General features: G+C 36.3%; 1 protein-coding gene across 2 annotated transcripts in view; it reads right to left on the reverse strand.

Annotated features, from left to right (window-relative positions):
- Window positions 1-1558: 1558 nt before the first annotated feature.
- Window positions 1559-25292, reverse strand: part of NEIL3 (nei like DNA glycosylase 3) — a 28437-nt gene continuing 4703 nt past the window's right edge. Inside the window, exons 3-11 of one of the 2 annotated variants that reach the window (XM_017744581.1) lie at window positions 24698-24832; window positions 23224-23437; window positions 22054-22128; window positions 19420-19586; window positions 16418-16587; window positions 13675-14077; window positions 11666-11840; window positions 10678-10834; window positions 1559-2890 (exon numbers count right to left, since the gene is read on the reverse strand). In XM_017744581.1, the coding sequence (XP_017600070.1) occupies window positions 2877-2890; window positions 10678-10834; window positions 11666-11840; window positions 13675-14077; window positions 16418-16587; window positions 19420-19586; window positions 22054-22128; window positions 23224-23437; window positions 24698-24832 (1510 nt within the window). In that variant the 3' untranslated portion in view covers window positions 1559-2876. Of the gene's footprint in view, window positions 2891-8965; window positions 10835-11665; window positions 11841-13674; window positions 14078-16417; window positions 16588-19419; window positions 19587-22053; window positions 22129-23223; window positions 23438-24697; window positions 24833-25292 lie in introns of those variants that run through there. The other variant, XM_017744580.1, reaches the window with a different exon arrangement.

Here is a 25292-nt window from a genome sequence, read left to right on the forward strand (position 1 = left end):
AATCCAGGATTCTAACTATTTGAGAGAGCTTTTTTATCAACAGGTTATTGTCATGTTTCCCTTATTCTCTTTTCTGTCATGTAAATACTTCATTATCTACCATAGGTTTCCCATTTTCAGGATGGGAAAGTACAGAGTCCCCACATAACTTTCAGATCACCTTCTCTTTGTTAAAATGCGAATTTGAATTTCTGCTGACTGAGGAGGCTTTACAACTTAATATTATACTTCAGAACAGCTGCTGCTACTACAATGCCTTATGAAAATGTGAGCACTATGAATTCAGTCTCCTTGACTGGCTATTTAATTGAAAGTCACTGTGAGATGTGCTTTGTGTTAACACTGCTGTGTTTGGACAGACTATGAGATTGGATTCTTGGGGAGTTCTGTCACAGGGATGTCTGGTTACTGAATCACAAAGAGTTTTAGGGAAGAGACAATCACCAGTATGCTCAGTGGAGCTAAGATAACATCTGCAGGCACACTCAAGAATAGAGCCATAACCCTGTAACTTAATTTGAAAAATCAAGACTCTTTCAGACTTGGGAATAGAAGTTTGATCTTGCATAAAGTTGTACTTTTATAACAATAATGTAGTGCCTCACTATGAGAAATGTAAGTGCTAATGCCAGATAAATATTCCAACTGTCATTTATAATTATCATTTTTGCACTTTGGTCAGGCAGCTATTCATATTATGCCAATCAGTGTTGAACTTAACCATTATGTTCTGCATTGTAGCTGTGATTTTTTCAGGTTTGGCTTTTGGGAAAAATTTCAAATGCATACTGGAAGTTGAGGCAATGTGGTTATCCAACAGACCATCTCACATAAGTAAAAGTATTTCTCACAGCAAATAACAAAATCCATGGACAATACAGTACTACTGAAGCCTTTAGTCTCAGTTTAGAGGGCTCCAGAAAGGCAAAAGTTGCCTTTTCTTGGGAAATTCCAAAAGCAACCTAGATACCGGAGTCCAACATTTAAAGCTTTATGACGACCTCAGTACTTGTAAGAGGTGCTATTTTCTATCTTTGTAGCTATCCCACATCTGTATGTGATTTTGTTAGTGGGATTGCATGAAACCATTAGCTCCCAGTGCTTGTACAATAACAGGCCCTCAAGCTCTTGTCAGTCTCTTTTAAGCCCAGGGCCTTGTTGGACAGACCTGCTGGCATACTGAGTGCTGCTCAGCAGGCAGGAAGTTTGTGTATCTGTGGCTTGTTGCATTTCTTCTAATGACTGTGCTGTTGCGTGTGGCACATGAAAATCCATGTTCAAATAGTAACCTGCATAATTATCCTAGAACACTGAGGCCAAAGAATCTTTTCTTCCCGGTTTTCCTTTAATAAGTAGCACTTCATTTATACTAGGTGGAACAGTTTCAGTAAGAAACATGAGATGATGAGGAAAATAGCATGTGAAGATCTGCTTCTTTAGGAAGATGGAAGACTGCACAAGGATACACGTCCTGACCCATGTCTGTTCCTGTCAGTGCTGGTTAGGTAATGTGTGAATCAACACATACGGGTAACCAAGGCAACAACCAAGCCACAGGTAAAATGCAAAGAGGAGATTTATTTAATTACCTTGTTCACAATGCAGAGCAGCAGAGACACACAGGGACACAGGCTCTGTTGGGCTTAGCTCATCCTAGTGGGCAGCAGGAGGGTCTCTGCCTGCCTCACTGCTGCAAAAGGCTTTGTGCCCATCTGTGAGAGTGTGTTGTGTCTCCACAGCAATTCCACTTAAATAGGCAGAGGATAAACCACACGAGACATAATATTAATGGACATATTTTTTCCCACACTTATGTTTTTAGCAATCCCAGCTTCAAGGTCACAAACTATTCCCCCCTCCTCACCAAATCTGCTGGTTTTAACCCTTTCCTCCCAACAGGTAGTGTGTGGTAAGCATCTGGTAAGCATTCCTTGAATACCAGCAGAGCTCAGAAAACGGTCCAAGTTCCTGAGTGGTTCACTAATAAGGCATTAATAATTTTATATTGCAACTTTCTGGTGAGTAAAGAATAAATGTAGATTTCTGACAAAAAGAATTTTCTGTCAGTGTGGTTCTTAAACTTCCCATTTGACATTTTCATTTTAACAACTGTCTGTTCCTGATAGTCTTATGACTTAATAGTGAATGACTAACAGCATACATATCTCATGCCACAGAATTACAAGCTAGGCATTCTTTTGTTATGGAATGAGTAAATTTTATTCTCAAACCAAATATGTGAGATTACCAGCCTAGGCACGGCCCTTTTCTTTATGCAGTTGCAGTTTCAGGTCTGCCATACTGTGTGTGGAATTTACACTGTTAACAAATTTCAATATTTGTAATGATGTTCTGGCAATGTTAGCAGCCTGTCCACAGGAGAACAATTTAACAGATATAATTGTAATCTCAGTAATTAATTAATGATCACTAAATCTTTCTTACATTCAAGAATGTTTACTTTAGCCTTACTTAACAGGGTTACAGAAGCATGTGTTCGGAAATGATGTTTCAGGGTGAGCTATCTGGTAAAGCAGTGTTACAGCCTGAAGAGAAAAGTGGATGATGTACTGCACGCTGATTTAGGTGAGAGACTGTTAACTGCCATCTGTGTTAATCATATGGCCAAGTACAGGAAATTTATGTTTCAGGATATTGTATAACTGAAACAGCTACATTCATTCATTCTTATTGCAGGGAATAAGTGGGAATCGTTTTGTTTTCTTCTGCAATCTGAGTACGTATTTTCCTGAATCTTGACATCCTTAAACTCACACCTTTATGAAGAGTCTTGCAAAACTTCTGGAAAAATTAAAGTTCTAGCTGACCCCACCAAATTGCTGGGCTTGCTTTTGTACCAGAGAAGAGAGTCAGGGTCATCTGGTAGGGCCTGCAAAGAAATTATAGTTAATGACCATTACTATAACGTATTTATCATGGTGGCACAATTATATGTGAATGGACATAAAGGAGAATTGAAGGTCATTTCTTTTGACCTTACGGTCTGTTTGCAATGCAAAATCCTTTTATTATTTACAACATCTAGGAAACAGTATTTTCAGTGGATATGCACATTATTCTCTAACAGCAGCTTTCAGCAAAGCAAGGTAATTGCAGATACCCTTGATTTTAAATACTTGGTTTAAGTTGGGTATAATTTCAGTTGGGTATACTTTCATTTTCAAAGTTGATGTAGTTGTGCTTTTTTAGCACAACTTAACACTGAGTATGGCTGGTTCTTGACTCACTCATCGTGAGCAGATGCAGCCTGCTGCCAGTTGGTGGCTGAGCCCGCAGTTCTGCCACTGAAGGAGTGGAATCCAAGAGCTGCAGATTTTGTGTGTGTCACAGTCATTCTTGTTCCTAGGAAACAATCCCAACCTCAGTTACAAGTGTTTTTTTCTGTTATTTTTTCAATCAAGCAGCCCAAACAAGCTCTAAATATAGCTTGAATATAATCACCTAAACTGTCATTAAAAGACTCGTCTCAATCAGCAGAGCCTGCTAGCTGATTGTCACCTGAAACCTTGCAATTAACACCACTAGCATTTTTGACAAAATAGAAGAGTGTAACTTGATTAGTAGTGCTATCTTAGGAATGGTCTTTTCCAATATTTATTATCATTAAAGCTGTCAGTCCTGCATACCATATTAATTTTTAAGACTTCACAACAGATACAGGATGTATGAAAAATAGGCTTTATCTACCTTCTAGAGATTTGAGGAACAAAGTTCCAGTGTTTGAACTTTTTCGTGTCCTTCATGGTATAACAATAAATTAAATGAAGTCATGTGCAATGAAGAAGACTTTAAACTGAATTTGAAAGTAATGTGTTCTAGGTAGCACCCAAACGTAGATTGTGTAGAGCAATGAAAAGGAAAAAAAATGTTTGAATTGCAGTTGATAATTGTTATCAGGGACTGAGTTCAGTAGTACTTAATGTATCACATTAAAAAAATCACCTGAGATTTGCTAAATAAAGTTTTAGGTTAATAATCATGCCACCTTTTTTTTTTTGGGGGGGGGGGCAGGGGGGCCTCCTTATATGCACTATAGTTTCAGGGTTTTTTTTTCCCCCCAAATTCCACCTCTTGTTTTTTTATATGCACTATAGTTTCAGGGTTTTATTCTCCACCCAAATTCCACCTTCTGTTTTGTCCCATAACTGCTTTTCTCCTTCTATTTCAATCTGTAACTAAATAATTCCTATTCTGATTTATCAAAACGAGTTATAATTAGCAAAATATAAACAGTTGAAACTTCTGTAGGTACTGTAATTTCTGCATATCTGAATAGTTTTATGGCAAAATTTTCTTCTATGCTTATGTCTTCTACTGCATAGCTGTGTCCAAACATGCCAAGTCAGGCTATAGAGTGATGCTTTGTATGGTTACACCTTGCTTTGATCACCTGATCTTTGTCAGTGTTGGGCTCTGTGGGAATCCAAGAACCTTTAGTAGCCAATGTCAAGACTACATGTTTAGTACATTTCCCCTGCAAAAGGAAAACATATTTTCTGGTGTGTTTATGTAGGTTTTTTTAATTCCTTTTCAGTGTTTCCATGTCTCACAAAGATATAAAAGTTCCAATGGTAACTTTCTGAAACCTTCTGTCTGTTGTGAACTTCTTGTGTAACACTGCTGCTACTTTTAGCATCTGACACTGGTTTAAATTACCTATAGTAATTCTGAGTAATTTATAGGAAAAGAATGAGATATGATAATATTAGATATATTTGTTCTGGTCTACTTGAAGTCAGTTCATGTTTTCAAGAAATGCATTTGCTGAAAGACTACTTTATAGAAGGGTTTTTATTTTGTACTGTAAAGCCTTGTCCTATTAGATTACTTTAGACTGATTAAAAATATGTATATTCTGTTTTTCTAGTGAAGTATAACATGAGACATTGCATGGATTTCTAGGTGAAACTATGGCATTGAAATACTAAGTGATGATTGAACTTTGGAAAGAAGCTGAGAAGTGGGAAATACAGTGCAATTAACATGAGCTGCCAGAGAAGCAAATGATAAATTATATATTCTATGTGTACAGTAAGTGCACTGTTTTTCTAATGTCTTGTTCATACAAATGGATTTTAAGCTTGTTTGTGCATTCTAGTGTTAGTTGCTTTTTTTACTTTTATCCTCTTCAAGGCCAAGTATTGACTTAAATGTTATTTCTCAGTTATAATCAAGACCACTTCATGGGAAAGTACCATCCTTAAGAAATTTCCCAGCAGCCCACCATCTTTGCCTTGAGTAGAACTTTGGTTAAATGTATTTTTCACTTTCATAGGCTCAGCAGTATTACTACAGTAATGAGTTTAACTTTTATATTGCAAAGTTGCTCTTCAAATGTAGTCTTGATTTAAAATTGAAATTTAAATTTTAGCTTCTGTTTATATCTTGTAACTTGAGTGTTTTTCTGAAGACATTTCAAAATTTTCATATTTATGTTTAAGATTATCCTAAAGTTCTAGAACATATTTAATAAATTAATAGATGCTTAGATTTTAATGTGTTTCTTTTTTATTAAAACCTTTGGGGTTTTGCTGGTATAGATTTATTTATAGTTTGAGAAATGTAATCGGAATTATTTTTATGAGAGGTTAGGCATTGTTGTTTTCTCTAGTTGTTCTTAATGGATATTGCCTTAGGTCTGAAATAATGTTTCCCTAAGCCAATACTGTGCTCTTCAAAAGTCAACTAGGTGGAGCAAAAGCATCTTGCAAATGCTACTTAACCGGGGTGATGACCTCTGTGTTGTGCTGAATTGTTTTTTGAATAAAGCTTAAAATGCGTTTCCCAGTTTTCCCCATTTCGGGTGGTCTTTTCCTTTTCTATACTGCAGTGTCCTAGTCTGTAACAAATTATGAAGGACTTTTTGCACATCAAATCATTACTGTCACTGTTGTCATGATTCCTGTGATAGAGTAAAAGAAATTATGTATAAAGAAAATAGCCAGAAAAAAAATCTGAATCCATGTTTTCTACAGACAGGTAGGGTAGATGATCATTTAATCCTTTCTAGATTCAAGGGTATGTGGATAAATACCTCTGAGGAATATGTGATGCTCAAGCTTCGATGGGAAGGCAATTTGAGTACTGTATCTTTGGAGCTGTCTGGAATCCACAGGAAGCACAAACCAGGCAGCAGCACTTATACACAGGTCATTTTATAGTCTAGTGAAATTTGCAGTTGGATTTACTCATAACCTGAGATTAAAGCCTGTTTAATCTGAGCACAGAGAAGTTGGATTGCAGTTAAATTGTTAGATGATCTAAAATGCAGATGGAGGTAATACAGGTTGGAGTGAAAGACCACACAGGCATTTGGTGTCTGACTTAGATTTCAGCTCCATATGTAGCTGAACCAGTCAAATGGGCCTTCTCCTGCCAAAAGAGAGGAACTCTTGCTTCACTTTTCCCTTAAGTGTTCCTAACTACACAGTTTCATCCCACCTTTAAGTCAGGCTCTGCTGCTTGGTGCCTTCTGAGAGGTCTCTCTTTACTCTGTCATCTCTGTTAAGAAGGTTCACCCAAAACTTTAGTATTAAAAGATGAGTAGTGTTAGCACATTTTCACAGTATGATTGTATCACATGACTAATCACTGAAAGAGAGTTGATTTTTTAATAAAAAATCATAAAGCATACAAACTCTGCAGGGACCTGCACTTTCTACAGCAGTGGCAATTCAGGAAGTTAAATAACTAAAGCACTATGTTTAGACAATACTGTGTACACTCTGAATTCTGCTCATCCCTAAGTGTGCTTGATGCATTTTTAATAAGCTTTCATATGGAAAATAATTTGTTGGGTTCTCTCCTTAGACTGGGTTTTGTTGTTCCTAAGATATGTTCCTAAGATAAATTATAGCACATTCCCACACTTTTCTAAATTAATTTTGAATGTATGTTTTGAATATTCAAGTAAAAATTGGACATCAACAACCTTTCAGGCATCAGAGAAATAAAAAACAGACATGCAGAGTATTAAGTTACACTAGATGCTGAACCCTGCATGTCATCAGCAAGCTGAATTGCAGAAAGTGCAGAAAGGTACAAGAAAAGACATTAAAAATAATTTTAAAGCATCTAGAGATGTTCGCAGCTGCTATGAAGTCTGTTAGAGACCTTACAATACCTTTTGATTTCATGTGCAAGATACTTAGCCACTAATGATCAACATTCATAGAGATGTTAAGGACGACATCTTCTGCTTCTCTGAAAGTCCCTTTCCACCATCAGGCTAAAAGACTCTTCCTTATGTTTTCCATTCCAGAAAAACAAGTGAGAACTAACACCTTTTTATAGAGGAAGGTGGATACAGAATAGCTGTATAATTGTAAAGGTCTGTAGTCACAGCTGTGACTTGAGTGCATATTTTTAGTGTAAATTTAGCTATCCCTCAGTGAATTTAGTAAGTAGTATTCTATTCATCTATTTGCTAAGTTCGCATTGACATCAAATGGCATGCAAAGGCTAAGAAAAATGCCTGTCTTTAACAAATAGCTGGTTAAAAAATTATTTTAAATAAGGGTATAAAGGCATGAAACCAGGCATAAAAACTGTTGATGCTAAGCTGAATGGCAAAAATTGGAAAATAAACATTCATTTCAGTCTGAAAGGTATACTCTGCCTAAACTTACTTAAACTGTAATAGTAACAAAAGTGCTACCAATAAAGCAGAAACTGGTCATGGCATATGGCATTAGTATTTTCTGAGTTTAGAAGTTTTACTCCACAATTCGTGTGACCTTGATTTGATCCTCTAAAAACTGTTTTGTATAGTATCTCAGCTGAGTTCAGGGGCTTTTTGAGGTTAGTTTTGTGGTATGTAAAATGTGTTTTCAGCTTAAGGTAAAAGACAGTTTCTATTATGAATCATGCTATCAGGTTATAGTATTAATGTCTAAAAAAGCTCTCTAGAAGTTGTACACAAGAGTACTTAGAAGTCAGCTTTACTGGAAGTCTCCTTTTTAGTACAGAAGTGTCATCACCACCTTCAGAAATCATCCAGTCAAAGGAGCTTATGTGAGCATGTCATTCCTAACAGCCTCCTGTAGGCACTGGTAATAATCCCATTTCTCTTGGTTGTGTTTGCGTAAAGGCCAAAGTAACAACACTGTGTAAGAACCCTAAGACCTTTAAAAAGGGCTGTATTCTTCTAAAAGCTTTACATTTCTTTTCTAAAAGATTTATATTTGCTTTCATTAGGAATATAAATTACAGAAAATCTTTATGAAAAACAGTTCCCCTTTTAACTTCGGTCTTGTTACTCTTTTTAGCCTTCACAGTGGATTGTGCGCAACACAAGCCATTAAAATGTGTAAGCCAGATACTAATCTGAAAGAAGTGTGTTCCATCACTTGCACTGTGATAGATGAATCAATGTGAAAAAATAAAAACACATTTGTAAACTATTAGAACAAAAGCTGAAAATCAGGACTTTTATCTGGTTTTGCACCCTTGGTTGCAGTTTCTTTTTGAAAGGTTGAGTGGGGGGGATCTATTCCAAGCTAAGTTTTGTTGCCAGCTTTTTTTGGTCAAAACTTTTTATGACCAACTATCAGCCAGACATTGTTAAACAAGTACAAAAAAGTGCTATCCTCTCCAAGAAAAAAAAAAAATTTAGAAAGCAGTGTTGGCAAAAGCAGTAAGGTCAAGATGCCTCTGCAGAGGCATCTAGTGAATTAGAATTCGCTGTCTCGTTTAGTTTCCTACTTTGAGTGTAAACATGTGAGATTCCTTCACATGCTCGTTCACTGTGATAAAGCCCTTTGTGATTTCCCTGTCTGCCTTCTCTCACCTTCTGACATTACACAACTAATGTATATAGCAAAATTAGGCTGATACAAATATATCACCTTCAAAACAGATTTTGGTTTAAAAAACATACAACATATTCAAGAAATACAAGAACAGAAGAAGTAAAGTGATTGCAGTAGCTAATAGAAGCAGTTAATACTTTAAAACTCATATGCATTTTATTTAAACAGATACTCACAGTTTGTCTGGCTATTAAGCTGAAAAAGGATGTAAGAGCCCACCCATTCTTTTTCATGTGTTAAAGTCTGAAAAAGTAATTTAACTTCCAGCTTCAGAGAAATCTTAACATTCATAGAAGGCAAGTAATCAAAAATGGTTGTATTTCTTTATGATTTTTCAAATTTAACTGAACTACTCAAGATTTATCCCTGTGCCAGACATCCAAAAACATGTACAATTTAAAAATAACCACACATTTTATCACCATAATGAATTGTACAAATACAAGTGAGGAACCAGTTAGATAGCAATTTTAAAGATTTAGATGTATAAGCACAAGCTAGCAGCAACGTATCATTGTAACAAGAAGCATCATAGAAAAGATGGCAATGGGAAAAATCAGTCTTCACCATGTGAAGTTGCTTGTTTTGTTCTCAGGTGGAGTTCTGTACCTCATGAAAGAGATATATTATTTGGAAAGAGGCCATTGAGCAACATAAAGATTATAGTTTCTACAATCTGATTAGAAAAGATTTTGTACATGTAAGGAAAGTTTTAAAAGGTTTCAAAGGTATCAAAGGCTACTGAAAAGAGGAAGAAAAGAAGTGTCTGAATTTGTGCTGCTTAGGAAAAGAATTAAACAGTTGGAATGGAAGATATTTAAACTGGACTGAAGTTAAACAATTTTCCTCAAGAAAATCAAGTAGTCCTTCCCCATTAAAAAAAAAACAAAACCAAACAATCCCCATTAAAAAAAACCAAAAACAAACAAGCATTTGCCTAGACCAAAGAACCATTTGCAAGGTGCTTTTAAACCTGCTTCATCCTACATATTTTGGAGGGAAGCAACACTATTTCCCATTATTTTCAATTAAAAACTGATTTGTGATTAAATGATGTATGAAGCTATGGCTATTTCTTCATTAGCCTCATTTTCCTTAGTAGTATCTAAAGATTTGAAGCATTCGGTTTCTGATTTGATATCTTAGCATATTCTATTTACTTTACCCCGTGCTTCAGCAAATAGTGGTAAGACCAACATAAACTGAGTTTTAACCACCTCAGAGTACAATTTTATTATGCATTACATATGGATTGGGGGAAAAATGTTCAGTAGCAGCTAGAAGAAAACATTAAGATGTGGACTTAGAATATATAATTTAGAAAACTGAAGAGTCATGTTATTTGTTTTAGGGCAGGTTTTTGTCTTCATTTTCCAAATCTAAGCAAGGTCAATCAACTATTGTAACATTTGAATTGTACAGTCTGTTACTGTTTCTTTTTAAGCTCTGAGAAAGCACAAAGTGGTATTTAATAAAGTATACTTTTTTATTCACTTCTGGTAAATGCATGTTTTACACTTAAGAAAGTTTACCAATTTAAAACAATATATGAAAAAAGGAAACAGTGCAATTTTTTATTAGGAATACAACAGTATGTCACAAGATGTTGCAAGCTAAATGTTTATTTCAAAATTGTAGGCAGCATACAAGCAGAGTTCAATTTTTATAGGACTATGTAAAATGACCCTTTCTGGATCTGTCATTTACGTTGGAGCTCTTTTACTAGTTAACAAGTGAACAGGGAAGAAGATAGAACAAAACAGAAATTACTATGAAAGTTGTGTGTATTAAGACATCCAGAAGAACAGGTAACTGTACCATGAGCGTCATGGAAGAATCTGCATACCTGGCCCATTTTTTGCCCACTGGAAGAAGCCACACTGTTTTTCCTTCCCAAGAGGGCACACAAAAAAGTTCTTTCCATTATTGGGACCAATCTTCAACACAGTCTTCATAACACATCGCTTGCCATGGTTACAAAATGGAAAATCCAAGTCAGCCCACTGCCAAAGAGAAAAGGTTTCAAGCACGTCATGGCTGTGACTTCCTTATTGTAAAATTGACAACAGAAGCACATCTACAGGGAATGCCATAGAAGAAATTCTTCCTAGTAGTTACGATTTTATCTCTTTTGTGAACACTTTTTAGATTTTTTTTTTCTTTAACATCAACTGCAACTGCATGCACTTTGACTGGTGTAACTTGAAATGATGTTAACACATAGCTTTTTTCAAATTTAGGCGTTGTGGTCATTACTGTCTTCAATTCATCTGTTAACTACCTGATAGTATGACTGTCAGATCACTTTTCAGGTCAAACTCTTCTCAGACACATACATTCATAGCAAGGAGCAGAGGCCACCAATTGCAGCTGGGAAGGTCATGTTAGGTTATTAGTGCAGCAGTGGGAGGGTTTGCCCAGGCAGATTACAGAATCGTCGTTTTAAGAGGCTGCCAGGATTTTAGCTAGCCAGAAACATGGGTGACAATTAGATCTAGTTTGCTATAGTCTTTCTTTCAGGAAGAAGCTGATCTGAACAACTTGTACACGTCCCTTCAAACCAGTATTTCTCTTACACATCTGTTTGACATCACACAGAAGTAGATTAAGAGCATTTGCACAAAGCAGGTGCCTTCTCAACAGTAAGGGAAGCAACTAAAACTGCAAGTTCATAACTATTATTATGTTTAGTCTCAATTCAGTGTGCAAGAGTATTTAAAATTATGTCAAACTTTAAATGTATTGTATCTGTCCACAACTGACAGATCACTGGGCCAAGGAGGCTACAAGAACAAGTGCTGATTATAAAACAGGTCCTGAAGTCTTATACATACTTGAAAGTAGTCACACCGAGTTTCCCTGGGTAGAGGGCAGCAATAAAATTGCCTTCCCTTGTTTTCTCCATCCTTTCTCACAACTCTGAGGCTGCAGAGACGACTGTGTTTACTGCAGCAAGGATGCTCCATGCTTAACATACGAGTATCATCTGTCACATTAGTTTGAGATGCGCTGTAATGACAGGTTACAAAATGACTTTGGCATAATTTTAAAGGGACTACCAGCCAAAGAACTCTCTTCTACCATTACAATAGCTCACCCAGTGTACTTTTGCACCCAGTGACAGAGACTTGTTTCTCTAATGCACCCTATTGCGCCTTTAAAGCTGAATGATTGCAAGTAGTGAATAGACAGGACTGTGTGCTTTTCTTGAGGTACTATACCAGTTTTCCCCACCATGTTTTAAATTATTTTGAAGTACTCAAATTCATCTACAAAATAAAATATTACCACTGATGCTATACTGCCCACCTCAAATTCTGACATGTTCTAAAAGAGTATTCTTCACTCAGTGAGAAAAAAACCAATACCAGTAATTACACCAGGCTGAAGGCATTTGTATGCTTCACAGAAAAGACTCTCACCCTCTTTACTAAAAAGTTACAGTAATGTTCCAAATCATATTTGGTCAAGAAGCAATCAGGCTGATAGGATGGAATATAATTCTCTGAATGGGATAAAGTTCTTCTTCCTTGTGATTGAGATAATTTCTGACTATCTGCAATACACAAGGTTTCATTTAAAAATAGTGACATGAAAAAGATTAATGCTCTGAAATGTATACTTATAGAGCAGAAAAGCAGTAGTGGAACCTTAGTGTAAACAGAAAATATTAATTCATTCTGGTCAAGTTATCAGCTTAGAAATTTTATGTTGTCTTGTATGTCTGGAAGATTGCAGTCCTGCAGACACCAGCAGTTTTATTCCAACACCTCATTAAAACGCAAGGAGATAAAAATAACCAACAGATTTCTTGTTGGTTTTGTTTAAAAAAATACTATAAAAAAGAATTTCAGTTGATGACTTGCTACAACCACCTGTTATGGTGATTGATACTGTCTCATTTCTTGTTTGCAGTCCTCTGTATTCTCAATTATCCTGCCTACAGCTTCTGTTCTTCAGTCCCTATTGAGAGTGCAAGGAGAAATTGTATTCATGCAGTCTAGCCTGGCTAGTCAGTGAGATTGTTTCAAAACTGGTGCTTCAACAATGCAAAAAGTAATTTCTGTATTTCAGAACAGACACATGACCAAGAATTTTGTAGCACATCATCAATATTTCACATTCAGCCTGCATAATTTACCATTTTAAGTGACATCTACCTCGCACTGCCATTACTGTTGTGAATATCTGCCCAGCTTTTCCTTGACAACCCTCATAGATTCTCACATTTCCTCTTAACTAGGCAATGAATGTGTCTGAACAGGGCCCTGTAAGTAAAAGCTCAGGACAGGTAGAGCACTGAAGTGGTTATATACAGAATGGGGAGGGAAGTTAAGAGTAAAAGCAGTGATGGGAAGTTCATCAAGGTAACTGTACTGAGCTTCCTGTCATGGAAGAATGTGGAAAACTGGTAGTTAACAAATAACTTTAATTAGAATATATTCATCCAGACAGCTTTTGTAATCTTTCACACTGACTTCAAAATCTCTCTGAGCAGATAGCAACTACAGTGCTAAGATTAGCTTTAATATGTCAAGCACAGTTCTACCTGAGTTGTCTAGACTGTCCTATTCAATAGGAATAGCTGAACTATGAAGAGCTGTTTATCTTACAGCAGTACTGGCCAGATACCAGAATCAGGACTTTCTAGTGACAGCCTAGGTCATTCAGTGCTTTTGAAATCTGAATTATAGTTAGCCTAAAATAAGTTACCCCTGGCAGAAATCCAAAGACAGCACTGTCTGAGCCCAACAGCACAGTATTCAATTAATCTTTAAGGATTAAAGTTGGTTTATGGGATTATAAAGACTTGTTCTCATTTTAGAATGCATAGAATACATACCTGATTGCTGTATTATGTGGGTGAACCAAAGGTGTATGATCAGTTTTCTGTTTTTTCTGTATATGTTTGAAAGACCCAGGCTGCTGACAGGAGGACAATGCCAGAGCAGTTACATGTGTTGAGCAGTCCTTGTCTTTGCTTCCCCCTGACTGGCAGGCATTGCTTTCCATCTGTTTACAAGTGCTTTTTGGAACAACATACTGAGAGTGTCCATTAGATATCTGGGTATCATTTCTCGAAACAGTTTTGTTACCAAGATCTGTTAAGACAAGAGTTGTAGTTCCAAATGCAGTTTTCCTATTGATCTTTATTTCTGTGCTTGGTTTTCTGAATTCATTACAAGGGTACTTCATTAAGTTGGCGTTAAAGGCTGTAGAATCTTCAAAACTCTCCATCTTTGGAACTAAGGAAAAAATTTATTAGTTATAATCCATCTGCATAGAATGCTACATTGTATTTCTGATCTGTATTCATAAGTCATCATAAGGAGAATGAAAGAGTAAAATTTACAGCACCATCTCAAAACCTGGCACAGATTACATCGAGTACAAAATTTCTTACCATCATGCACTTTTGGAGTAATGTAAAATGTGTTTCAAGATAACATTACTATGGTTTGAATAGGATCAGTTAATAGTACTATATAAAAGAAAGCTACTGGACAATTAACCATAAAAAATTGAATTTGGCCCAATCACAAGGATTAAAGTATTTAAATTTTTCAAAATAACTTTTTATAACCCCACCAATGGGAGATCACAGAGTATGGTACCTCCAAGCAGCAATACATTATCCATTTTTAAAGTATTACTTTACTATTGACACAAAAAAAGAATATTTGGATTTTGGGGTTTCTAGTGTTTTCACGGCTCCCATCCTTTCCAAACTTTGTGTTCATCCAAACTTACTTACTGTAAGAAGCTTTTCGGAAGAAAGCAGTTCAGACATTTGCTTTGTGGCATAAATAACAGTTTCTTCACAGAATCAGAGGCCCTCCTAGTGGGCAATAATAACTTCAAAAGAATGGGCATAATTTATTAATGCCCATTTAATGCATAAGGAGTCTGTAAGTAGTCCCTTTCCTGAGAAAAGGGTGAAAAGAACTTTATAGCATCCCTGTGTGTAATCTTGTTAAAGCAGCTGTGAAGCTTTTTAGGTAGCTGTGAAGCCATAGTGTTCAGAGTCCTTCCTTTTCTACTATATCCAGTGAGTGTCTCCCTCTATCTTCCCTCCATACAAAGAAAAGGAAATTAAGCAGAAGAACAATGGGTAGATGAGACATACACAAAGGCACACTCTCAGAAACAACGGAAGAATCTCTACAGTTGTCTCGGAACATTACTTGTTTCCAAGCTCCTTCCATTTTGCCACTACAGTATGTTACAGTAGTGAAACGTACTGGTTCCAGTGCATTCAGACTTTTTAAGAATAGTAGTAACTCAGCTTTGTACTTCACAAAGGAGCATGGAAATCGCAATGTAATGGTAAATATTTATCTGACTACAGACTGAATCATTTCAGCTGTAGGGCCAGCAGCTAATTTTGCATACCAAGTATTCTGTCCTGAAAAATTCAAACATTTCTGCTGACAGTAGTTAATTTTAGAAACAACGTAACAAAAAAACACTGAACCAAGTGAGAAGGGAAAGAATCTTAAGGATTGCAAAAAGAGAGGTAAGCAAAACCATATTTGGAAAAAAAAAAAAAAAAACAACTCAAATACTACTCCTATGATGCAAAAATAAGTCCTACTTAAAAAAAAAAATTTCCTAACAGTATTCCATCAAGTCTAACACATCCTCAAATTCCAGGCCTCATTTTAGTAATTGCATATGACTAAACAAGTGAAACTCAGAAGTACAGGAGAAAGAACAAAATTTTGTTTCAAAGCTTAAAATAAAGCATTTGTCCACATGGCATAATATATTATAAAGTCCAGCTGACAGCATTAATTCCAGGATAAATGTTAGTTGGTAAATCTTATTCTGTGAACAGATTAAAATTTTCAGGCCTCAGGGTGCTGATTTGGCAGAAGAATTAGGCAAGATTTGCCTGTGTTGGCAACAGCTGTCGTGTAAGGCATGAAGACATACTTTCATTGATTCCTGACCTGAGAAAATGGACTATGGCTAGGGCAAGATAAGGGTTTTCCACACATCACTCCATTCATAAAATGAATGCAATGAAGCAATGAAGCAATATTTCATGCAGATAACAGAATTAAAGGTTCCAGCAAGAGACAAACAACAAATTTAGGTAAGAAGTTCAGAATCATTTTTACTCTGAACTTGGAGGGAAAGAAAGTAGCCCCTGAGAAACATGACATCCTTTTAGGAAATGGTACTAAAATATACCACTTTTGTTCACATGAAAGAATGACAGTTCATTTTCTGACCCTTGATGATTTTTAATTTAGACTTATGCTGCAAACTTTGAATGATCTTAAGGAGAGTTGAACAAATGGTGATTTTTCTCACGCCTTGCCCCAATAAAAACAAAGCATCACTGAAGGCACTTATCAATAGAATCCCACCTGCACACCAAGTTGGAAGATGACACTTTTAGGGTTTAAGACAAGACAGTTGCCACAGAGTCTGTGTAAGATTTCCTCAAAATCTGACTTCAAGTTAGCTAGTTATATATATATATATGATTCACAATGAGACACTCCTACGTAAAAACTACATCAAAATCACAGACGTCCCCTCTTTCCCAATACAGGTGCCAGACAACCCTTTACTACCTTCAGGTCTTGAAGTCAAACAGGCATCACAAATTTCAGCAGAAGGCTTGTTTATTAGGGTGCAGTGCATACACGTCCACTCCTCTTCAGATTCCTGAGCTATGTGTTCATTAGAACATGACCCCCTGCCATATGCCCAGCCAATTAGGCTATTTCTAGCTGGCAGTTTGCTGTGAAACAAAAGAACGATGTTAGTGTTTTGTGACATTCCCTCTACAAATTGCCTTACACCAAACTCCCTTACACTGTGCAGGGAGGCATGGGGCTAGAGAAAAAGCAGCACACAGTGTTATGCCTCCTATCAGAGCTTGGACAGCATGTCACTGTTCAAGTTTGATTTTTCCTTTCTTTACCTCAAGGGCAAATCTTTCCAGGTGCTGCAGAAGTAATACAAATAAAAATATTTAAACAGGAAATTGACAGAAAGTTAATAATCAACCGATGTGCTCTCCAGTACAATGCCTCAGCCTCTCAGATTCCCTACCATTTTCAAGTACTGCAGCAAAAAGCATGGTGAGAAAGGGAGACTGTTTCAGGGCTTTCCCCCCATCTCTTGTACACAACACTTGCTAACAAATGCCTTACTGGATGAAGAACTGTTTAGAAGATGAACGGCAGAAAATCATATAGTCTAGCAAATAAATTTTCTTTGTTCTCATTTAAATGCTACCCGTAAGTCCACTTTGTTATCATAACAGCCAAAAGCACTGAAAGCCTTAAAAGTTAGAAAGTGTCTTGTGTGTCACCATTTGCTGGGAAGCCTTTTAAAATGTAGGAACCTGTTCAGAATTAAGGAACCTAGCTGTGACTTGTGAGCCAAAGCTATACACCAGACACCACTATAGATTTAGTTTTATTTATTTTCCTGTAAATTATAATACCTCCTATGTTGACAGACTGATTTAGAATCAGTTACTCCTTTACAGTCATTTCCTGTTACCAGGGACTACTCTTGTCATAGTATCCAAACACTGACAGCATGTTAAATGTAACTTGAACTTACCTGTTCAGTAAGTTATTTATGTATATTTTTAAGTACTACATCAACCAACTTATGGTTGATAAGCTGTCAAGCATTTCCTTCATACTTCTTGAGGAATTGTGCACTTTTTGGAGACTTTTATCAATCCTAAGAATTTAAGCACTTCAATTAATAATGCAAATGCTGTAGTTGGGCACTGTTGTGACACACCTTTGACCTACCACTTTTTCCATAATTGATCACTTTCTGTAACAGGCTAGACTTGTAGGATAATGGCAGAGATATCCACTACCTACCACATCGTCCAGAACAGGAAAACTAAGGAGGATAATGAGAACTGCTGATGTACCAAAGAGCCTGTGCTGTTAAGAGGTAGAACAGACATTGCAGTAACATTCACCAAAACAGCTGAACTGTAAGTGTTAAAATGGGTATTTTCACATTATTAGATCAGTTGTTCTAGTCAGCTATCAAAAATGCATTACTAGACTGAATATATATTCAGTGCATCATGTCTGGGAGTTTAATTCCATGTTGTTACCCTGGTTCATCTGTCCTGTCATTACCCCCCACACCCTTTCCCATTTTATGAGATATGTGGAGAAAGGTCTATTTTTAAAGTTCATGGTACATTTGAATTTGATGGGGTAAGTTTCTAATGGGTATTGCAGTTATTGCATAATTGAAAAGAGAGCAGTAGAACACTAAGAGCTGACCATTAGGATAAGACAAGAAACCACCTTTTTATTTTATAGCTATCACTACCATGTTTTTCACTTAAATACAGCACTCTTTAAATATTTATTTAAAAGTACAACAAAAGCCCAAATCACTATTTGTTCTACAACACAGAAAGAGATTTTTTCTTTACATTGTTTTCTAGTTATCTGACTCCACAGAACACTGCTGTCTTCCTTACTTCTACAAAATATTTCTCATTATTACCTTCTGAAAATACAACAGATTGGGGTTATCAGCTTGTGAAATATTTATCTTCCATGCTGGAATTTTCTATATTTGATCTGTACTCAAAGGCAATTTTTAAGCTTTAACCAAAATCCCTTCAGCCATCTGAGTCTTGAAAGAAGCTTGGAGGTAGGAGAGGGATTTGTGCATTTTATAAATCTTATCTAAAAAAAAAATACATATATATACACACACCCACACACACTAACGAGGCAAAGTCGCAAAGTGAAACAGCATTTTATATTAGATTGACAGAGAGTATAAAGGCAAAATTCTGAAGCCTCAGATGAAAATTTTCAAGAATAACAGATGCCCAAGTCTGAGTAAGATGCTTTTGGAACTTTTACCTTTTGACCCTTTGTAATATCAAATGCATTTTCTGCTTTCCTGAAATAAAAGGAGAGAAGCTGCTGCTAGCACAATTTATGTGGAAGTGAAAGTGTCTCTATGGCACACCTATAGCAAAAGCTTTTAAAATCCAATAAGGAGGAAAAAAAAAAGTACAAAACCCCTAAAATATTTGCTGCACTCTGAATTTACTGAAGTTTTAGTTATCCTCAGTGTAACTCAGTGTAACTCTGTAAGAAAAGTGCATAGATGCTCAGCTGTCTAGATATGCCAGGACTGATGGGGCTATCCTGCAAAAAGATATTATATTCATGATATTCAACTCAGTTGTGTGGAAACATCCAAGCCCTTTATATTGATGACACCAAGAACAAAGGGCAACTTCTCCAGTGGCTTAGTTTCAGTGAACAAATCTGAGTACTCTGAATTGTTTTATAATTCCTACATTTGATTAGAGTAATAGCTACTTCATAATAGATAATGCCTTTGAAAGGAATAGTATCAAAGAATCAAAGTTTCTAACCGTTTTCAAATACCAACAGCCAAAACTTTTTTTTTTTTTTGCAAGATATTCTGGGTTTTATCTGGCATAGTTAATTTATAAAATGTTATAAAATGCACACAGATCCATTCTGTTTCAAAGGGTGTGTCCTCTTACTGTAACAGCACTTTGAGGTGCTTAAAAATTATGATGTTACCATCATACCTAAGATTGACAAGCTGGGGGTCTGCCTTTTGACAGCGAGAGCAGAAGTAAGTCATCCTGTGGTTGTCTCCCAGACGGCACACAGTGATGCTGCCACTGCACTCCCTGCAGGCTGGGCGCTTGTACACTTTGTAGTGCTTGTAGAGTGGAGACCCAGTTTTGCGGCACTAAAACACAACGGGTTTGAAATCCAAGTTAGAGACTCCATATAAATTTTATGTGAGTCTGAAAATAAAAAACCCTACATAAACCATCAAATCAATGACTAGATGAAGATATTTAAGAGAGACACTAATAAAGGCTATAGCTGTATTTCACATTATTTTATGCAGAGAATTGACACATCAAGTACAACAATGTCTGTAATTCTCCACATAATGAAACGAAAGACAGAAGGAAAAAAAAAAGACCTACTAGCAAGCAACAAGCAAATACATGCTAGGAACTCTCTGAGTTCAGCTGGACCAGCTAGGTCTGATTCAGCACCAGTTGTCTTTGACCTGGCACCTGCAGGTGTCCTCTTGAAGAGCTAATGAGCACCAATCAATGTAGCATAGAAAACAAAACAAACATAAACCACAAAAACACCACCTTGTCTCACCCCCAGAAGAGCCAAAAACAGCACAGCACCATCTCGGACCTGATGCTACAATCTGGCTTAATAAGCCTTCCCAAAACCTAAAGAACTGTGCAATGCAGAAATATTCCCGAGATTCTGTAAATGTTGGGTAGTGCCCAGTACAGTTGCTCAACTTCATCTTGGCCCTGGCCATGCCAGACAACCTGGCTCAGGAAAAGCCACTTGGCACTACGATGAGCTCCCCAGATCCTGGCAGAAAGTCATATTAAATTAAGCAGAGTACAATCCCAAGGGCACGGTGACTTAAAGAGCCTCCAGACAGCTGACAGAGAGGCACATTTCATGAGACAATTCACAAAATACCCATGAAGTCAGCATAGACACACTACAGCGAAAAGTGGCAAAAAAAAAAAGCCAAACAAGTGCCCAGTAGAGATGCAGCCAACTCTGCAGAGCCACATGAGTTTCTGCACTACAATCACAAATGCTTGGGCCCAGTTCAAATGATACCACAGCTGGCCCAGCAATACCAGCACAGCTCTGGCAGAGTTCAATAGCTCTAGCTCCATAATGTATGAGGACCCTTGGAGTTCCCAAAACACAGGTGTCTTTGAGCATAGTATATTTGCTTCTGTGCTCTTATTCATCAGTCTTGCTGAAAGAGAATTCTTGTACCAGTGCAAACTAGTAATTCAATCAGAAGGAACTACTAATCTATATTTGCATGAACATTCACAGCTGCCTCCTCAATGTTTTCAGTCAGTTCCTTATGAGACTTTTTTTTCCCATTCAGTTATGTAAAAACCAAATAAAAGCAACAGCTTTTTACACAAAGATTCTTCATCTTTGCATCTGTAATGATACAGTATGATTACTGCAAACAATCTGTAACAGTCTATAAAAAAAATTTCAAGCACTATCCCTTGTAATAACATATTTTGGTTATGTCTTTTAAGATGGGAAGAGAGGCTAGCCTTCTTAAAAGTACTTGCCTGGTGAATCCTTGCTAAGTGTGGAGTACACAAGTTTTCCAAACGGCTAAACAGAAAGTTTAACTTGTTTATTATGAGTCTAAAAGCCTTTAAATTTCTGAGTATTATAGTTGTTGCAGAACTAGATGGTGTCTCTTTACTGGTAGACTTCACTATGAAGTTTGGAGAAAAAAAAACATTTCCCTAGCCAACAAACTAAAGTACTCTTTAGTGGCTTGAGGGAGACATTTAAGCAGACTATTAAACAAATTACAGTTTTAGCCTTTATGATTTTAGGAATGTTAGGTGCCCTCCCCCTCACCTACCAAAAAAATTCTTTTTAGCACTGCTAGCTCCTTGCCTTTCATGGACATGAAGAGAAACAGACAAAAATGTCACAACTACTGTTCATTTCTTTGCATGCAGCTTAAAGAAACAAAACATATAAGAATTAGGTCAAATTCTCTCTTCTTCTATTATGGAAAGTTAAAGAGCACCAGGAATTACGGAATTTACAGGAGAAGAAATTAAGTCCTACTGAAGTAGTAGCAGTAGGGAGAAATTGTTATTTATTTCACTTTAGCAACCAAAACCATTATTTCGGTTAGGAAAAAAAAAGTTGCTAGAAGTTGCAAACTCTTTAGTCAAACAAATATAATTGCTATTTCAAGTTTTATAAAGGAAGCCACATTAACTATGTTCATACTTCCCTGGGACAATCTCTAGTTTCCAGTTTGAAGAGTAATCTTTATGTTATCTTATATGTAACTTTGTGCTTCACCTACATCAATTCTGACATGTTCAGAGTGGCATAACAGCACACGTACAGAAAAACTGAACTGACCCTCAGGCAGCATCTGTGAAAGACTTTTGGGCCAAGCTGTGCATATTTTGACAATCTTGATTCCTCCTACCTTTCCATCATCTGAAAATTCACAAGTAATAAAGAGCACACAAACCAACATTCCTATTAATGGAAGCACTTGATTTGTTGCATCTTTATACTGTTTTCACCAGATGATCACAAACAGCTAACACGCCAGAGAAACATTTTGGAAATTCTCCAGAAATATGTGCCAATACCTTATAAAAAAGCAGGGTAAAATCACGTGTCATTTTCACCACGTAACGTATATGCTCATCTGTCAGCTGGCAAACCTGTAAGAAAGACAAGAATGATTTTTAGAACATTATGGTGCTAAGGGACAATGGCAAAAAAAGACTTCTGAGGTAGGTGCGATTTGAACACTGATGTGGAGTTGCTTTTCTTCATGTTGTGATAATTCCCTGACTTCATATTATATGTATCATCTCAGTAAAACATCACATGTTCACATTCTATGCTACAAAAACTCACTGCTTGCACACCAAACAACATGCTTTGCCTCAACCAAGCAAAACATGTGGCAGAAAATTAAGTTGTCTTCCCCTGTATTGACCAAAGAGTTCATGATCACATGAATCACAGTTAGCAAGTCTCACATACCTCCTAATTTCCTCATGGATCATAATACGACCTATCATCCTGAGACTCTTTCCTCTGAGAGATATTCAAGAAGAATATGTGACCCAAAGGCATCACTATTAGAGAGATGTATCAACCAAGTATTTTTTAAGAACTCAAAACTTTAAATCACATTTTTCTTTTTTTCTGCCACATTGAAGATAAAATTAAAATCCAGATTAATCCCATGAACAATTTTCAAAATACTGTGTTTAAAAAACTTTTAAATTACTAATCTTCACCTGCTTCCATTTACATTCTACGTAATCTCAATCTGTTTTGCAAATATCTTCTCAACCAGAGTTTGGAGACACACACTTAAGGATCTTAAAACAGAAAAAGTATGATAAACAGTGGTCGAAAAAACAATTGATGCCAGCTAGCAGGACAAGAAGTGGAAGAAGAAGCAGCAAAAATAATCAACTCTACCACATAAACTATTTTGGGTAGTAACTGAACAAAGAAAACCTGAGCACTTTTCACTTTCCCTTATTTATGGATTGTCAGTTTAATGGTAGCATAACAGGATGCTAGACATAGTCAGAATATGAAAGTTAATCAGCTCCAAAGAGTGCCATGACAAAAACCTCCTGTTATAATGATAGAACATTAATTTAGTGTCTAAGAATAATTTAAGAAATGACAGATGACAAAACAAAAGTAAGAAGATAGCAAAATATTATATTAATATGTATTTACATTCTTAATACTTTGGTGTCCTTTAAAACCATCTTGAGACATTCACCCACCTTAAGAGCTGGATGAAGACCACTATCAAACAGTGCTTCATTTTTTATGATATTTCCCACGCCAGGTAATACTGCTTGATCCAGTAACACATCACACAACATGCGGGTGTTCTGCTGCTTAATCTCATGTTCTGCTCTTGAGAAGCTAAACTTTGGAGAACAGACATCCAAGCTTTCCATCATCCTCACTTTCTGCTCACACTCAGCTGCATTTCTGGACGAGAAAAATACACCGATTCATTTTTATTTTAAATATATTCTTATGTAGCAGTGTGGTTTTAAAAACAACACAACAAATTACAATACAACATTATATGCAGATAACAGAAACCATGAAAATACCAGTGACAGGAAGAGGCACAGAAATTCCATTAAGCACCTCTTCCAAAAACAATGATACACACATCTAGTCCAACATACAAGAAGTCATCTCATTTTGTTCCTATTAGCTTGAAAAATACTTGCCAGCTCCTTGCTTTAAAACTGTTTCCAAGATGGAAAGCCCATGTGTTCAGACCCTTGAACATAACTAACCGTATGGTTATATGGTCCATTAGTTACAACATGACATTTATGTGTATATATATATAGATATATATAAAATATATTTATATATTACATTTCAAATTATTACAGAATATTCTAAGTTGGAAGGATCCCACAAGGATCATGAAGTCCAACTCTTAAGTGAGTGGCCCATATGGGGATCAAACCCACAATCTTGGCATTATTAACACCATGCTCTAACCAACTGAGCTAATTATACTTATGTAAAAGATATAAATAGTAGTAGATTATTAATAGTAGTTACAAAAAAAAATTCAGATTTTAAGATATACATTTTATTAGGTTAAGCATAATCATTGAAAATAAAACAGTACAAGAAGTCTTGGGCTTACATCAGAATGTTTTGTAATTTTAAGTTTATAAGCTTATATATGTTACATGAATTTACATGCCCCTTTCCACTCAAGAGCCTCAATCACTTTAAAATCAAGCTCACTGGTATTTTTATTAGCAGTGTGAAGTACAATGCTAATGGGCATAAACATCTGCTTGATGTAAATTAGAACAATTATAAAAGTTTGCTTCCAAAAGGAAAAAAATAAAAACCCAGCCTTGGGAGAATAAAAATTTGAAACCAGTAATCATGACAGGTTGGTTGTTACCCTTGTTAAGAAGTGAGACTTTCATGGAAATTAACAGAGCAATGGGTTTCAGCATACAGATTTAGGGGTAGAATTAAATCAAACTTTCATTCCCAGTCTTGACAGTACCTAATGACACTATGGCATGGAACTACTTTAACTGTATGTAAGCTCTGATACAAAACTAACAAACTTAAATAAATCTGATATGTTTAGGAAGTTTTGTCTTGATAGCATCCACGCACTTAACTTTGTACATGATTTTTCATTTTCCTTAAAAGAATGTTATAAAAAGAAAGACACTGTTTTGTTAGTTTCTGCTTTACCTGTACTCTACTGTCACATCGCAAAAACAAATGGTATCCTCTGTAAGCTGTATCTCCAAAACTGGCTGTGCTCCATTTCTGTCTTTGCTTCCATCAGGATTAATGCGCATGGAACCGTTCATACCAAAGTGAATCCTCAGAAAGAAAGAGAGTTTTTATAGGTATTTTAACTTCACTATGGTTTCCAAGCATTACACCAGTCTATTTTCAGAAGCTGTGAACCTTACATAACCAAGTCAGTATGTATGTACATTAATTCTAGTCATTACCAGTAACACAGCAACAAACTATTTGCTTACACAGTGCTTAATTCCCAGAGAAGAAAGAATGCTCCCCAAGGAAAAACCCCTCCAAAATACAGCTGGTTTGAAGTAGTCTTCATAATTCATTATACAGAAGTCAAACCTGATCATTAAGTAGCACCATTTTCTGGTGCACTTAGAATTTTTTTCACTTGACATGCTGATCTTCCAACATAGATTCTTAAACCTTCAGGCAGGCTGAAAGAAATGAGGCTACATGACCAGAAAATTTTCTGTTAAATCAGGCAGAAAGCACCTGATATGGAAAGAAAGACTTTAGTCCCCATATTGCC

Source organism: Corvus brachyrhynchos, unplaced genomic scaffold, assembly GCF_000691975.1.
Source record: "Corvus brachyrhynchos isolate BGI_N302 unplaced genomic scaffold, ASM69197v1 scaffold17, whole genome shotgun sequence".
Taxonomy (NCBI): Eukaryota; Metazoa; Chordata; class Aves; order Passeriformes; family Corvidae; genus Corvus; species Corvus brachyrhynchos.